The 17,489-nt window shown below is 52.4% G+C and overlaps 1 protein-coding gene across 7 annotated transcripts in view; it reads left to right on the top strand.

Moving 5' to 3' along the window:
- The window catches only part of CUX1 (cut like homeobox 1), a 371,395-nt gene that overhangs the window by 337,421 nt on the left and 16,485 nt on the right, over positions 1 to 17,489 (top strand). For 3 of the 7 annotated variants that reach the window (XM_060032294.1, XM_060032295.1, XM_060032293.1), the window contains exons 23-24: positions 1,623 to 1,887; positions 7,074 to 9,090. The exons of the other annotated variants lie outside the window; for them this stretch is intronic. In XM_060032294.1, coding sequence (XP_059888277.1) covers positions 1,623 to 1,887; positions 7,074 to 7,776 — 968 coding nt within the window. In that variant the 3' untranslated portion in view covers positions 7,777 to 9,090. Of the gene's footprint in view, positions 1 to 1,622; positions 1,888 to 7,073; positions 9,091 to 17,489 lie in introns of those variants that run through there. 7 annotated transcript variants of the gene reach the window in all.

Below are 17,489 nucleotides of genomic sequence, written 5' to 3'. Positions count from 1 at the left end.
TTTCTTTTACAGTTAGGCTTCTTAGAATAGTAACTCCTGCCCACTACCTCCACTTTCTCACCTCCTGTTCACTATTAAGTCCACTGCAGTCTGGCTTCTGCTCCCACAGCTCCGCTGTATCTGCTCACCGAGGCCTCCAGTTACCTCCTAATGTCTAAGCACCCAGGACATCCTGGGTGCTTGTTGGACCTTCCTTTCTGCAGCACTGACACAGGGACCCTCACTGCTCACTCATCCCTTCCTCACACCACTGTCTCCTGGTTTGCCTCCCGTCTCTGTATCCTTCACGGTTCCTGCTTCCTGGGGTACCCTCTGCATGTGGGGCTTTTCCAGGATTCCATTCTCGGCCTTGCTCTTTTTCATCAAGGTCGCTGACTTAACTACAGGTTCTGTTCTAGTGGTTCCAAGTTCCTCTCTCTAGCCCGGACCATTCTTCTGAGCTTAACACCTGTCTTTCCAACTGCCTACAGAACACCTCGACGTGGGTGACCCAGAGACCCCTCAAACTCCACGTTTCCAAGACGAACCATCATCTTCTCCCTTTAATCTGCCCCTTCTGTGATACCCAGCCCAGTGACACCAGCACGCACCTCACCTCCCACACCTGAGCCCAGGGGGCCGTCCTCAGCGCCGCTCACTCTGGTCCCTCGCCGAGTCAGCCACCACGTCCTGTCAGTCCCACCCCTCACAGCTCCACCATCTGCCTGCTTTTCTCCGGCCCCATCACCGCTGCCTTGGTGCAAATCTTTATTCTTCTTTCCTCCCGACTGGGCTCCTTCCTTCCAGTCCTTCCCACTCCACCCTCCGAGCTGTCGCCAAGGCAGCCTTTCAGAAACAGAGAGCTGATCACATCATTCCCCTCATTAAAATCTTTTCGTCTCTTCCCACTGCTTTCTAGGTAATGTCCAAACTTGTGGCCTACCCTGGCCGCCCATCTCTCCACCTTTAGGTCCAACAACTCCACCACACCCCACACCCCATGTGCACACGCGTGCGCGCACGCGCACGCACACACACACACACACACACACACACACACACACACACACACCCCACACTTTGACCGTGCTGTTCCGTGCCTCTGTGTGTGTCTGCACACACCATTCCCGCTTTCTGGAGCAGCCTCCTACCATCTTCACTTCGCTGCCTAGTTTTTCTAGTTAATCCCTTTGTCCTTCAAGATTCAGTTTATAATCACCACGTCTCCCAGGAAGCCTCCCCGGCCCCCTCCCCAGGCTGAGCTGAGTACTCTCCCTCAGCGCCCACCTCCGTGGCGCCCCACGCTTGCCTCCCTTATCACACCTTACTGGGGTCACCTATCTGTATACTTCTCTGTGTCCCCACTAAACCATGGGTCATGCAGGGACAGACGGGGACCTCACGTCACGACAGAGCAGGTCCTCGATGAGCGTGTGTTCGGTTTCAGAATGGTTCTAGCCCAGGTGTTTCGAGATGCTCTCAGAAGAGCAGGGAGCTGCCACAGTCCACACGGCAATGTCTGGGAGTGGAGGGCGGAGGGCGGAGGGCGGAGGGCGTACCGCGTAGTGGCGGGCCGGGGCCGGGGCCGGGGCGGGTCTCCCCGCTGGGCCTGCCCCTCAGTCTGCCTCCTCTCCCTCCCTCAGCCTACATGAAGCGGCGGCACAGCTCGGTCAGCGACAGCCAGCCCTGCGAGCCGCCCTCCACTGGCATCGACTACAGCCAGGGCGCCAGCCCCCAGCCCCAGCACCAGCTGAAGAAACCCCGAGTGGTGCTGGCTCCCGAGGAGAAGGAAGCTCTGAAACGAGCGTATCAGCAAAAGCCATACCCGTCACCAAAAACCATCGAGGAGCTCGCCACCCAGCTCAACTTGAAAACCAGCACCGTCATCAACTGGTTCCACAATTACAGGTACGGCCCTGCTCTCACCCAGTAGGTCAGCTGCAGCTTAGAGGACGCGCGCTCACCCAGTAGGTCAGCTGCAGCTTAGAGGACGCGCGCTCAGCCCTCGGGAAGAGGCCGACGGGTACTGCAGACGCTGGCTGATCACCGTGCACAGGGACACGTGCTGGGGACTGATAACTTGGTGTTTGGTCGGTTAATTGGCTTCTTATTCGTATTGGCGTTGTAAACCCCAAAGACGTAGGGTCATATGGTTAGAGACCAGAACAAAAATCTCTCAGGGCTATCATTTAAAAAGGGAGAGTGTAGTCATTCATGGTTCCACAGTAGTGACCGTGTATTTGGTGATTTTTTTAACACTTTCTCAGGGTCTTGTACAGTATTGTTTTCCAAATTAGTTTGATTAGTTTTGTAATTAAATCAATTAGGTAGTGTAAGACCCTTTCTTCTGGGAAAGTCATGAGTTAATGAAGATTTATTGAGCATCTACTAGGTCTACAGACACTGAGCTATGTGTTGTAACCAGCACTGTATCACTTGATCCTCACAACTGTGTAAGAGATATAGTTTTTTCCACGTTTTATAGATGAAAACATAAAGCGCAGAGGGGTTAAATAACTTACCTGAGGAGGGAAGGGCCCAGTGCTCTCCTCTAGAACAAAGGACTGGGGTAAAATATTTGGATTAGATAACGGAGATCCACTGACAGATAATGAATTGGCGATCACCGCTAAAACCAAGACTCCCTACTGCTAGAAACCAAGAACTCTCAGTGGCCTGATGGAAATTCCTGCCTGTTTAGTGCCTTGTATGCGGCCATCTCGATCGCTAGTTCCCATCAAAACATCATTTTCCCTAGGGCTCAGCAGAACTGGGGTAGGTGCTCCTGGTTATACCAAGGTGACAAGTACACATGTATAACCAGTGCAGGCGGAGCCCTCATGGTTCCTCACCTGAAGTAAGTGGCAGGTAACAGAAGATCACAGACGGTCAGGGGCTAGAGGGAGGAGTTGTGTCTCAGACTGGGGCCTGCCTCATCGGATAGGCTCTGCTGGAGCTTCTGACAGGGCACAATTGTTCCCAGGTTCTGAACAAATTGGAAAATTTTTAACTATTAGATGGGAGCCAAAATAATACCTTTATTGCTGATGAAGGCCACGTTAGCAGATGTAGCTTAGTGTGAGAGCCAAAGAGCCTTGCTCCCTGACCCTGAAAACCAGGCCAGTTTATCCGTCACGGCACCACTGGCCCCCGCAGGCCTCCCCGTGTGTAGGCTGGCTCCCAAGAAGACAAAGTACATGAGCGGAGCACGGCTAGCTCATCATCCTAAACTTACCAATCCGATGAAAACAGAGGCAGAGTAAGGTCAGCAGTTACAATAACGGAGAGCTCCCTCTGCACGGAAGGAAACCTCCGAAGTAGTAAACTAAAGTGCAGTGAAGGCTAGTGAATGGAAACGTGGGCAGAAGCTCACCCGAGCCTCTCCTTGCCAGGCGTCCTTTCACTTTCTAGACACAAAGGTGCGTTTGAATGTGTACTTTTGAGTCTTCTGCGAGTTATGTCCATTTTAATCCAAGAATCATAACCCTGGACAGGGGTGCCGGGAGCTGTAGATGGCTGAGTATCTGGGTAAAGGTGCTACCAGTCGCACAAAACATCTCCAAAGCCACTTCCCCCGGCCCTGCTGGGGCCACCTTTTTTTTTTTTCCAGATCCCCCTACAGGCCTCAGTCGAGTGGCAGTCACTGCCTCCTGGCCAGGGCACGTGCTCTCCACGTTTCCCAGCTGGCCTCCTGACCACCACAGTAATGCCAGCTGGTCATTGTGGAGATGCCTCGCTTGAGCATTTAAGCAAGTTCAACTATAAAGAGAGAAGGGGGAGATGGGAGGAATAGCAGTAGAACCTCAAAAGCTAGCCATGAGCTCAGGTCCGGACCTAGAGTAGGTGGATGCGCAATAAACGCTTTCTGTCAAACGTACTCCACAACAAAGCAGGCTGGGAAGTCAAGTGGCACAACCGAGGGCAGAGGTGAGTTTCACCTGCAGAGATCTGGATGGAATATCCTGGAAGAGGTATGATACGGCAGAGTCTTGAAAGAAGAACTGAACTAGAGAAGAATTTTATAAGCCACAAAATAGGCTGGATGAGAAGCGACACCAGGTCATTCAGAACTGGCATAAAGCCCAAAGAATTGCAGTCCCTTGCCTAAGGTCACCCAAAGGAAGAGTGCAGAGCAGAGATTCCAGCTGAGCGAGCACTCTCTCCGTGGCTTTAGCTCTTCCGCTTAAATGCTTAGACTAGACCCGCTTACCTGGTACGTCCCTCAGAGATTCACACGAGGACGAGCGCACAGTAGCACTCAGCACACATGCGCTGAACGCGTTTTAATTCCTAAGCGAGAGGGCAGTTTCTTAGGTTCTTTCCACAGGAGTTAAACAGAACTTGACTTATTTTTTACTGCGCCACTGGAACCCTTCGTAATGTTTGGGGTCGATTTTTGCCCCCATCAAAAAAATAAAATAAAACTTTACTTCCTCTTATCCTTTCACCCTAAGGAACTTAGAAGTACTCTAGGGTGACCATTTACCCAGGAATTTCAGAGCAACACAGCACAGGACACCTGGTCTCCTGCAGAAGAACAGGTCCATGAGAAGAAACTCTTCCAAGCCCTAAAAGCCATGGCGTCCTGTCAGCCTTGCATGACGTGTGTCTGAAAAGCAGATTTGTTTCTGGGACCTGATCTTTCTAGACCAGAAGATAATCCTCCTCAGGGACATGGAGACAAATCTAGGCTAAGAAGGATGACGTCTCGTATCTGCTGAGCATATAACATGTGCCAGGCACCAGGCCAAGAGCTTTGTAGATGTTATCTCATCACTTCCTCTGATCAGCAGTCGAATTCAGTGCTTGCTGCCAGCCCCGTTCTACAGAGAAAGGTTATTATACACGTTAGCCGAGCCAGCGAGGGTGGCAGCCTGGATCCCAGGCCCTGGGCATGAAGTTGTCCCTTTCCTCCCTCAGCCCTTCTGTCTCAGCCTCAGTGCTTACAACGGGGACTTTGTCATTGAAAAGGCAGCTAGATGGTAAGAACAGAAGAATAGTTCCTTTTTTTTTTCTTTTACTTTTTTTTTTTTTTTTTTGGTCTACTTTGTGTCCTGTAGTATACATCAATATTTAATTGTAACATCTCTGCAGGGAAGACACTATTCTCCATATTTTTCTGCTAAGGAAACTGAAGCTCATAAAGGTTAAGGAACTTGCCCAAGTTGCCCGGCTAGGGAGTGACAAGCCAGATTTCAAACCCAGGTTTTGCCTGGTTCCAAAAGGCCTGTTCCCCAAGCCGGGCCAGGCTGCCCCTGAGACTCAGAGTTAGTCCAGGGTGGGCCTGTGGCCTGGATGGGACCAAACCCTCAGCTGCCCGGCTAGCCTCCCACCTCCGTAACCAGGGTGGAATGGGCATTTCTGGCTGCCAAAGGGCATAAAAGCCAGTAAAGAGCAGGTTCGCCCTCCCAGCAAAGTGCCCAGGAACCCGTTTATGGGAGCTGCCATTTCACGGGCTCCCAAGGGCACCCAAGGGAAGGAGAAAAGTCTTCCGTTATCCCTGGGAACTTCTGGGGGGCCTCAGGATCTCACCCGGGTAGCTCTGGCTCAGGAATCATCTTCAGGACAAGGGTCAGAGCTCACCCTATGCGTGGAGCAAAAAACTATGTAGCAGATAACCGTGACCAGAGTTCTGATATACTGGACGCAACTACAGCCGGATTCTCCCTGGCCCCAGCCTCCCCACGTCCAGCACAGGAGCTGGCATATCGTGGGTTCTCAAAAAATGTTACCTTTATTGAGTTATAGGCACCGTATAAAATATCTTCATGTATGCCTAACCCCAGGGCTTTCTGCAGGCCCAGTCTCTGCAGGACACTGGGCTTGGTGCTCATTTCCCTGAAGATGCTTTTCCACGAACAGTTGGCTCACGATCAGAGGCTCTTTCAGCTCTTTGGAAGAAACACCTAGGGAGACTTCTGATTGAGCCCAGTACTGTGAGCGTGATGGGAAGAGAAATTCCAACACAAGACAAAACAGACTTAACAACAGCCCTTTCATCACGTCACAAAGGCTCCAAAACAGGGAAGGCCAGGCCGTCCCTGGTGGCGCAGCGGTTGGGAGTCCACCTGCCGATGCAGGGGACACGGGTTCGTGCCCCGGTCCGGGAAGATCCCACATGCCGCAGAGCGGCTGGGCCCGTGAACCATGGCCGCTGAGCCTGCCCGTCCGGAGCCTGTGCTCCGCAGCCGGAGAGGCCACAACAGTGAGAGGCCCGCGTACCGCAAAAAAAAAAAAAAAAAAAAAACAGGGAAGGCCAGGGCCCTTCTGTAGCTGTTTCCTCCAGACCCCACAAAACAGTGAAGCACACTTTCCACCGTAGGCTGAACTCAGCTTGATTAAAACATGCTTGGTGCGTTGGAGCACGTTATTTGGTCTCCTTCCTGCTTGATCAGAAATGACCCTTTCCTGGTTTTCTTTTAGACGAGGGAGTTAGTTGAAATACATAATTTGTCAGAATCCCGCCTCAGCCTTGACCAGAGGCCCTGCCTGGCCCGTGGCTCAGAGCGGGACACTGAAGATTTTCACTTTGGGCGCCGTCTAGTAATTGGTTCTCTGTCACAAAGTCCAGATGAGGAAGCAGTGGTTATCATTCATGCTCTCCTTCCACATATGAATTCAGTCGCCCTTGATCACTGTACACCAAGCACCATGCTAGCCTGGGGTGTGCTAAGAATGGGACCTCGCCATTCCCAGCCTGGTTGGAGGTCGACTGGCACGGAGGTGGAGGAACCGTGCCATTAAATAAGTAACGCTGGCGCTCCATCCTTGTGAAGAGGGGACTGGCGTGCCAGCCAAGGGACAGGTTACGCAGAGGCACCGAGTGTAGGAAACCGCGGGGTCTTTGCTGGCTCCCGGCTGGGAAGGGCGGGGCGGCTTTAAAGAGGGGCCGCCCAGGAGCGGGCCCTGCTCTGCTCTGGGGCCCACAGGGGCCTCAATGGCTGTTCGGCGGGTGGGAGTGTGAGATGCGGTGCGGTGGATGGAGAGAGGGCGTCGGGGCGGAGATGGCAGGAGGCTCAGGCCGCAAGGGAAGGGGCGCAGAGCGCCCGTGCGCGGCGGCCCCCTCATGGCGCCCCCCTGCTTGTGTCTCGTAGGTCTCGGATCCGCAGAGAACTGTTTATTGAGGAGATTCAGGCCGGGAGCCAGGGCCAGGCCGGGGCCAGCGACTCGCCGTCGGCCCGGAGCGGCCGGGCAGCGCCCAGCTCGGAGGGCGACAGCTGCGACGGCGTGGAGGCCGCCGAGGGCCCGGGCGCCGCGGATGCCGAAGAGTCGGGCGGCCCCGCGGCCGCCGCCAAGTCTCAGGGAGGAGGGCCGGCCGAGGCGGCCGCAGCCGCGGCCCCGGAGGAGCGGGAGGAGGCGCCGCGGCCGGCGGAGAAGGCGGAGCCGCCGCCCTCGGGGACCCCGGCCCCGGACGCCGCCACCGACGAGAGCCGGCCCCAGGCGCCACCGCCGCCGCCCGAGGGCCCCGCGGACGGCCCGGGGCCCGTGCCAAACCCCGCCGCCGCCGCGCCCGCGGCCGGGGAGGACGCCGCTACCTCAGCCGCCCCGCCGGGGGAGGGCCCGTGCAGGGCCCGGGACGGCGCCGACAGGAGTTCCGCTTTGCCAAGCACCAGCGCGCCCGCGGCCGCCCGCAGGCCCAGCTCGCTGCAGAGCCTCTTCGGCCTCCCGGAGGCAGCGGGCGCCAGGGACTCGCGAGACAACCCCTTGAGGAAGAAGAAGGCCGCGAACTTGAACAGCATAATCCACCGCCTGGAGAAGGCCGCCAGCCGGGAGGAGCCCATCGAATGGGAGTTCTGAGAGGGCGCCGCCCGCCCGTCCCGCCGAGCCGGGCCGAGTCTGGCCGAGCCGGGCCGCGCCTGACCGGGCAGGGCAGAGTCGGGCCGAGCTGGGCCTAGTCGAGCCGAGCTGGGCCGAGTCGAGCCAAGTCTGGCCGAGCCGGGCCGAACCGGGCCGGGCAGGAGGGGGGGCGCCGACTCCGCGGCCTGGACCTTGTTGCGCACTTACCGCCCTGCGGGCCACAGGGCAAAATCGCCATAGGCCAAGGTGCATATAGAAAACAAAGGAGCATTAAGCCCAATCTATGTCGTGTTTTCAAGGAAGAAAACGGAAATGTGTAGTCGAGCTTTTTTGTACCCTGAAGTGTTTTTTTTATTGCCCTAAGTGATTTCCACAGGTTCTGGAATAACTCTTACAGCTTTGCCTTGCGCCCTCCTCTTTCGTGTGGGCTTTAAAAAAAAAAAAAAATCAAACCCACATATTAAAAGGGGGCTTTTTATCTGCCATCTAATGGCTTCAGAGCGATAATACACTATTATCTTCTTAAACCAGGAAAAAAAGGGGGGGGGGATTTTTCAGAAAAATTTAAAAAGAAAGTTTTTGTAGCTGTTCAGTTGCCACTAAGAGATTGCACAGTCAAACCGACTCTAAACACACTAGTTTGGATTCCTAAATATTTTCAAGCAAAGAATCTTCTCCTTTGAAACTTTGAATTAAAGTAAAACACATTTACTTCACATATTTTTTAACAAAAAGAAAAGTCACATCAGGAAACTCTCTGATTTTGTGGTAGCTGACGTAGTGTTTTCTCGTGCGTGAATAGAATCCTGACACGTAGTGCACATTGATCCATAGCTTTAACTGACTCTGGGCTTTTGCTGACCAGGGTTTGTTCAATACACTCCATTCTAGGCCAAATCAGGACAAAAAGAAAAGATCCGAATCTAGGTATTTTATAATCTGCTTTTTAACCTCTAACCGCAGAGCACGCTGATCAGACCTCATATCTCGGAGGTGTAGGAGACAAGTTAGAACTGTAGCATGTACCCGTTCATTTTGTTTAATTTATGGTGTCTTACGTCTGTGTTAGTGCGTCCTGCACACGTACGAGCGTTGAAAGAAAGGAGGAAAGAGTAGGCCGCGAAGGTCGCCGCAGGCAGATCTGGGGCCACACAGGGCCCCTCGTAGGCAGCAGTCTTTCCACGACACAGAAGGCACCGCACCTCACACCGCTCTCCCGGGCACCTGATGGACTGAGCCCCACCAGGGGACGCCGCTCCCTGGGCCTGGGCAGGGCTTGCGCATGCGCACACGCGCTCTCTCTATCTCTCTCTTTCTCTCTCCCCCCTCCCCCTCCCTCCCTCCCTCCTTCCCTCCCTTTCTCTCTCTCTCTCTCTCTCTCTCTCTCTCTCTCTCTCTCTCTCTCTCTCTCTCTTCCCCCCCCTCCCTCCCTCCCTCCCTCCCTCCTTCCCTTTCTTCCCACCACAAGCACTGATGACTGTTGACGTCGTGGGAAGCCTCCTTCCTTCCCTGCAGAAGAGAGAACGTGGCAGTCTGGGCTCGGCTCCCACCCCCGTAGAGATGGCCCAAACTCACACCAAAACGCTGATGCTCTTCACTTCCAGACCAGACCGTTGGCCCTCCATTCATTTTGCCTCTTGGAACGTTCTTTTATGCACAGTTTAGGGCAGTCTAAGTACAAATCAAAAGTCTAACTTGTCTCTGATTCCTCCTGTCGTCTATGTGTATATGCGTGAGAACAGAGGTGGATGAGAGTGTGCGTGTGTGCGTGTGTGCAATTTTATACGTCTGTGTATTTTCTTAAGTACCTGTGCACACATAGAGTGCATTACTGCCACCTTTTTTCAATAAGCTGTTTTATCAGTTATGGCTTCTACAAGTTTGCTAATTTAGACTCCTTTATTGCCATATCTTTAAACTAACAATAGATGATTTCGGTATATATATATATTTTTTTTTGCTTATTTATAGGTGCTGTATTTTATTATCTGATTGTTAGGAAGGGATGAGAGGGGCAAATATTCTTTAGCGGGATAGACTGCCGGCAGTATTGGGTATAATTTACAAGATGTAGTTGTCATACTGTATATTACTGATTGAAACCTTTTTGACCGTATTGTGTATCATTGAAACCTTTGTCTTAGGTCAACATCTTTGGATGACATTTTAATGGTGCATTCATTATTTCTTAAGTTTAATTAATATTACCTTTTTTTGATTTGGGGGGGTGGGAGGGAGTTCTAATTTTAAAGGTATGCTCCCGCTATTACACCTCAGTGTGCTTGTATTAATTAACTTGTAGGACTTTGACTGTAAGATGTGAAACCACATTTCTTGCATGATGTTTTAGAAATTATGTATTTCATTTACAGTCTTTTAACCTGCAACTGCAGCACTTAGTTCAAGTTTTCACAAGTTTAAGAGTCACTACACTAAAGACTATGCCTTTTCATGAATAAGAAGTTTGCAGAAGGCTCTAGGAGGCTGGGAGGCAGGCCGTTTGTCTTTTGATGGTTGCATATCATCTCTGAACTTGAAATCTGGTTCGGTGAGCAGAGAATTCAACATGGAGGAGCTTAAGGGGAAAACGGATTCACATCTGGCTGAATCCAGGTGCGGTGAGAAGAGCGAGTTTGCATTCGTGACCCTCAGGACAGCAAGCAGCAGAGCCCCTGACAGCACTGTGTGGCCCTCTCCACGAAAACCTCGCGGAGGGATGCGGTCACCACGTGCGCTCAATCTCCAAATGCCTGATTTTCATTAGAACGAAAAGCAGGGCGTTAACAGGGAATACTAGGGTAGTATTTTCGTTTTAAAGGCATGACTGTTACCTACTAAGGTGTGAAATCTGAGGAAATTGAAAAAGTATAAATCTGTCCATCCTAGTGGCCAAATAGTACCGTCTAAAACAGCCGCTTTGGCTCTTTCAGGCAATTTAGTCATTTTTGTTGTCGTTTCTTTGTTTTTAAACTAGGTTATTGTTGATTTCCATTCTATCTTTTTTGCCAGGCTTACATCTGGGTGCTCGATACAATCAGTTGGTTAAATTTTGCTTGCAGTTCCATGTTTGTATTTTTTCTCTATTTATTTTATTTTTATTTTTTTTGATTGCGATCCCAACACTATGATCTCTTGTGTTAAGCTGTCACTATAATACTTTTAAGAGCTGCCACTAAATAACAGAAACCTGGCGGGGGGGAGTGTCCCCCTCCTCTTTGCGCCCCTCATTCTGAGTCCAAGGGTTGATCTTTCATCTTGAGAAGCAATATTCAAGTGCCTTGAACAGCATCCTCTCCGTGGGCTTTACCTTCAGCTGGCTGGCGTTCCAAGCAGTAGCTCCCACAGGCAGCCGACCTCTTCCTCTTTCCGCTCCATCAGTTTAAAAAGCTGATTTGTGCCTCTCCCCTGGGGAAAACGGTTTCGTATAAAACACTAACACTTAATTACAAGCTCCATTATACCAGTTTAAATGGCTTCTTTTTGTTAATTGAAGGCAGTGTTCGTAAGTTAAGGTTTTTGCCATTACTTAGCTGGCTGAGTGGAGGCTCCGCATACAATCAGTGTTCACGTTCAGCCTCTCGACCCTTGGTTCCCGCCCACGTTCTCCTGTGGTGTCTGAGGTGGAAGGGGTGTGGGTTCTGTCCCAGCCCTGCGGTTGTCTGTGATCTCTGTCTACCAGACCGCCCTTCTTTAGGAAGGATTACCGCAGCCATCTAGCTCTAACTCGGTTTTCCTCAGAGCCTACCTTCCCAAAGAACATCACGACACAAGGTGGCTTACGGTCAGCAGACTGGGGAGAAGTCTCCAGGAAATGCCAGGATCTTGTATGACTACTCTCAAGCCATGGCCACTACGTCTGGGAAAGTGACCGAGGCAAAAAGATGAGAGTTCATGGCCTCCCTGGGACAGTTTCCCTGAACTTCCAAAGCACAAATGCCTCCCTGCTCACCTCCCTCCTGTGGGCCTCTTTGTTTTTCCCCCGTTTAAAAGCCAGATGCGCTGGTTGTTGGTCCCGACCCACAGTACGACAGAGCTTTGGGTTAAGTGTGCGTCTGTTCTCCCTCTGGCTGCAAGAGACCCTCCCCAGCCAGCCCCAGGCCCAGCCGCCAGCTCCAGGAGGAAGGAAACACCCGAACGCCTCCATGCCTGGGGCCACATCAGCCCACAGCCCTGAGCAGACCAAGCAGAGGGCAGGTTGTACGCAAGCTCTGGCATCAGCTAACTACCCTCAGATCACCCAGCAGTCGTGCCCTAAGAGGTCGGGACGAGAGTCACCGGACAGCTCTGTCCGCAGGCAGGTGCCTTTCCGGCTAAAGTTGGCCTGGGTTTCTTTGTTCTCCCTGAATTCATGTCCTTACATGCAGGGGTGATCAATGAACTCTATTGACTTTCTATGCAATGTTTTTCATTCCTCTGATTGTAGGAAAACAAACCTCCCTGAAAATAGCAGAGGAGCCAGGGGGAGCATAACGGGCCGTCCTTCAGGGATGAGCACAGAGTGAAAGAGCGATGGTGATTTACTAGGTCTTGAACTTGGGGACAGTAGCCTTTGCCTTAAATGCACTGTGGCAGGCACCTCTCGACGAGCCGGTGAAAACAAGAGTCTGTCCTTAGCCGTCCCAAGCTGCTCCTCTCTGAGGCCAGTAAGCCAGCTGCGTGGAGGGAGGGGGTAGAGCAGGGCGAGGTCCTGGCCAGCGTGGTGGGCTGGTGGCCGCGCCCCTTCAGCCTGGAGGTGTGGCTCCCTCCCTGATGTCCTTTGTTGTCACACTCATGTGTCCCCTTCTACCTCACTAACCATGCTCCCACTCGATCTCACCCCTCACCCCTCAGAAGCGTGTGGCAAGTGGGATCCGGGAAGGGAAAACCTAGAGGCGTGGCGTCCGTGAGTGCAGGCGGCTTCCCTCTTGCACAACACGGACAGACAGCTGTTCTCTGTGAGGCACGGGGACTCTCCTCGTGGCTTCCACCTGTTCCTGAAGCTCTCACAGCTGTTTCCTTTGCAGGCAGGGGCCGTCTCGGGCCTCAGAGGGCCTTGCCTTTGGCCGCCTCTGCACTCTGTCCATTCCTGGTCAGCTGTTAAGATCCGTCACAGCCATTTCCCTTGCCCTGGGCTGCCCCTCCATGGCCACGTGAGGTCACTTCCCCAGGATTCCCACTTGGCCTCGGGGAGCTCTGTTGTCTCTGGCACTGGGAGGTTATCGTTTCAGCACCTCCGTGGGAATCTTCTGAAGGACAGGAGAGAATACGGCCTTCTCCAGCCCTCATGCCCAGTCTTCAGTCACGTGACCCTTTCTTCCCCAGAGAATAGGCCAGTTTCCGCCCCGTGCTGAAGAAAACCAGCTCCTAGGGCTGCTGGTTAGGTGTGGTGGCCAGAGCAGCGTTCTGATGGAAAGAACTTGGAAGCGCTCGCCAGGAGGAGCTTAATTTAGAAATCCCCCGGCTGCTGCTGCGGTCTCCTTTGGGCCTTGATGGCGTTAGGGTAGCCTTTGTGACCCCCGAGGCAGAGCTCCTGCCCTAAGTGTCAAGGTGATGGCCTGGGACTCCAACATGCTGTACGTCTGTTTCCCCAGTGCACTGAATGTCGGTCCGGCCAGCACACCTGCTTGCTAAGAGGATGGTCCAGTTTGGCAATGTTCATTCCCATTCCCATCCGTCGCTGCCTTTTGGTAGATGAAAACTACCGGGAAACGAAGGGAAAGCAAGTTAAAGTTCCAAAAAGATCAAGGCTTTGAGACCCTTAGAGATGTGCAGAAAACCGAGGCCAGAGCACTCGGGGCTGATCGAGGTGGCAGAGGAAGGGGCGTGGGCAGTGCCGAGCTGAGCATAAAATGAGCCCTGCCCTGGAGTCTGCCCTGCCCTAGCAGCCTGGGAGCCTCATCCCTGGGAAGAAGGACATGCAATTCCCCACCACCACCACCACCACCGTCTGTCCCATCGCAGGAACTGCCCCCACCAGCCCAGGCCCTGCTACCACCCCTTCCGTCACCACCTTCCCTCCAAAGAGACTGTGTCCACGCTGTCAGTGGCATCCTCCCCATTTTCATTTTTGGATGAAGTGACATTTAGCTTTAACAAGACATTTCCAAAGCGCCTAGTCTCCTCCAAAATGCTAATTTTAAAAGTTGGGCATTGTAGGTGAAGGACCTTAAAAAAAAAAAAAAAAAGGCTAGTGAGAGAAAGACATTAGGCTAGGCATAAATGCGCACTTCCATCCCCGCCATTCAACATCTAAAATAGCTCTGAGTTGCTTTTCATGGATCATTTTAGCTTATCCAATAGTGTAGAGTCTGTGTTACTGTAATTTCTGTAGTGTTTAGGCTTTCATCTCTACCACAAAATATGCTATATGCTATGAATCAAGCTTTCTGTGATCAGAAAGGAAAGGTGCCTTATATCCCAATGTCATGGCTACATCCCTATGGAGAATAATCAGAAGCACAGTGTGTACGGAAGCATTGGGACTTCCGTTGGTGAAACCAGACACCAGTCAGCGAGATGCATTGAAGTGGCACGGGGCTGCTTTTGTTTTCTGGTTCCCTTTTTTCTCCTTTTCGTTTTCCTTTTTTTGTTCTTTTCTCTCTCTCTTTTTTTTTTTTTTTTTTTTGCCTACTTCGCTTTAAACAGAAAGCACTTAAATAGATGACTATGTGTGAAAGCTCTGTGCAATAGAAATCACTTTTCTTCATTTTTAAGAGGTAACGTATTGCACACCAAATGAACTCAAAGTAAGCTTTAGACCAGGGCGATTCAGGTTGTGGAGGAGTAGGACAAGTTTGTCCACTGTAGTTCCGTGTGTTCATGAACTGAAGGGAAAACGGGCCTCCCCGGCATCCCCCCCACCCCCATCTCAGCTTGCCTCTTGCTGACCGCCAAGCTAGGCGTGTAGGGCCCACGGGCACCCACCAGAACTGGCTGGGTGGCAGGGCGGGCGGAGGGGGTCTGTGACTCAGCAGCTGAGAACCTTCCCCAGTGTGAGACCACAGCTATCCCTTCCAGCACTTAACCTTTTCTTGTTGAGATGGATTGCTACTGACCCGCCAGCGTGCGTGAGGATAATTATAAAAGGATGTTTCCTTGAGAAAAAAAAAAAAATTATTTCTAGCCTCTTCTATTTATTATTAGGTTAGTCCTTTAAGTACTTACCAGGAGTATATTGTTATTTTGTGTCGTTGTTGTTGTCATAAATGCTTTTTGCTATCACTCCAGTGGTTACCGTCTTCTGCCCCCTGCCCTCCCCCACCCCAAAGAACCCAAGGGTCTGAAGATGCCGGTGGGGGGGGGGGGGCCAGCGGGGGCTTCTCCAGCAGAATCAGACATCTGTCTCCAGGGCAGCCACCCAAACACTGGTGGTCTCCACACGTCTAACTTTTCAAAATGAGAGAGTTGATGAACAAAAAAAAAAAATGTACCAATGTAAGGAAACGCGGGTTGAAGGACGCTTGCGTGAGGAGCTATAGAGGAGACTTAGAAAAAGCAAAGCTCAGTTCCCCAAAGCCTCCTAGAGCCTCTGGTCAGACTTCTGGGTTCATGACGTTTCAGGAGCCCCAGGCAGAGCGGGTGCGGCGGCCTGGTCGAGCCTGACTTCGGGTGAGAGAGGTTTCCGGCAAGGCTCACATGGGCTGGCAGGTTTCGGTTGGCTTTTGTTTCTGTTGTTGTTGTTTTCCTTGCCTGCAAAGTTGGTCAGAACCTTCTTGAGGAACAACCGTGTTTCTTAGTCCGGCTGCGGCTTAAGGACCCACCCCAGGGGGGTGGGGTGGAGTCCCTTATCCCCTTTCACGTGGTCAAGTGCGGAGGAAGTTTGGACCAGGGGCACAGCTTTCTGTGGCTAGAGGCACAGCCAGCAAGACACCCAGTTGCTTGCTCATCGGGTGTTGGGGTGCAGTGGGACTGGTGGTGGAGGCCAAGGTGGGGCTCCCAAAGGGCCCACCGACCGCCGACTCACTCTCCGTGCCGTGACTTTCCCTCCTCTGACGTCATTTGGGGTCCTGCTTCTGTCCTTGTCTCTTTGAAAGAAAGCCCTCTGATGAAATAACGGCCCCCATCCCTCCCCCGCCAAAGGGTTTTCATTTCCCTCCAAGTAGTCTATGCATCTCTCTCTCTCTCTCTCTCTCTCTCTCTCTCTCTCTCACTCACTCACTCTCAAACCGTTTTCTGCCTCCTCGGAAAAACGGGCATCTCATGTCCCACCCTCTGAGACCCCCTCAGAAAATGCTGTGCAGTTTGGAGGCATGAGGATTCGTTCAAACTTCCAAAAGCATTTGCGGATAGCTTGTTATAAAATAAAAGTGGGAAAAAGCAAAAGAAAACGCGGTGTCCCCCACGTCCCTTTCCACTGAGTAAGACCTAGCTCTTTGCGATTGTGCAATAAACTACTTGCCATGAGAGCGGGTGGCCACGCTCCTGCCCAGACTACTAACTAACAGCACAGGACGGCCGGCCGCACGGCGGGCCTCTTCCAGATGACTCCTAATAAGCTCAGCTTCCCCCCCGCACCCCGTGTCTTGTGGTGTCTTACATTTTAGCAGTATTTTATATTTTCTGTAATGCACTAAGTCTTAGATGTTTTTAGAGCTCATTTGTTCATACTCACCATCACAGACTTTTTTTTTTTAATCCTCACAACGACCCGATTGACCAAAAAAAAAAAAAAAAAAAAAACCATCATTTTTGTACAAATAGCTTTGAGAAGGTCTCTGTTGTGTTGCTGTGAGCCATCTCTAGTAACATTTTATTTCTGCTATTTGTTTTCGACACGGTAAGTCAAAAGTTGATCCGCCGGGCATGGGGGTGGGGGGAGGCACCCGTCGGCCCCTGGGCGTTGTCCCTTCTGTCTTTGGTCAGCCATACGATGTTTGTTCTCAGCACTGTACAACGGTCCCTATATGATATGGAGAAGCAATATCACTGTATGAAACTCACACCATGTATCATTATTATTCACTAGCACCGTAGGTGTGATAATTGAAGTAAATATCTTTTATACAAACACAAGAACGTGTGGGTCGTTTTTATTTAAAGGGCTCTGGCCTGAGGAGGAGCAGCAAACACTTTGATTTTGGGTCCAAAGGGCACCTCGAGAATCGCCTTCCCGTGCTTCCTGGGGCGTGTGGCGTCGGGGCAGGCGTCGGCCGGAACCTGGGCCGGGGGAAGGATGCGCGGGGATCTGGGGACCAGCAGGCCCTGCGGTCCTCAGGTCGCCGTCTGGGCACACGGTGACGTGCCCCGTCGCGGCCTGCATCGCTGCTTGCTGTTGTGTCGCCCTTACCGTTCGGGTACCTTTGAAGCGCTGGCCCTCCTGGCAGCCGCCTCCTTGTCTGTGAAATGGGGGTACCATCGCGAGTCGCACAGGACCAGGAATGGCGGGCGACCGTGTAGGGTGTGGCGCCGGCGGCCTGGCCTCAGCCTGCTCTGTGGGGTCTCTTGCTTCGTCCCTGACTCCTGTGATGTGAAGAAGGACAAACTCAGGGCACCTGTGAATACAGGCGAATGGGTGGGAAGACGGAGGCAGGAACCATGTCTTGTGGGCTTCCAGCATGATCGGCTCCTGAGAAAGGGCCTCTCCAGCCAGCGCTCGGGGCTGGAGGTGGGAGAGCCCTGCAGAGTTGGCTGCTATGCGCTTGTGACCGAGGAGGCTTCTCGTCTCGAGATTTACAGGATTGGAAAAGCATTGCCATCCTTACCAATGTATGACTGGTGCGGGGGGTGGAGGGGAT

This window comes from Delphinus delphis, chromosome 15 (genome assembly GCF_949987515.2).
Source record: "Delphinus delphis chromosome 15, mDelDel1.2, whole genome shotgun sequence".
NCBI lineage: Eukaryota > Metazoa > Chordata > Mammalia > Artiodactyla > Delphinidae > Delphinus > Delphinus delphis.
This window is presented reverse-complemented; position numbering and strand designations above follow the sequence as displayed.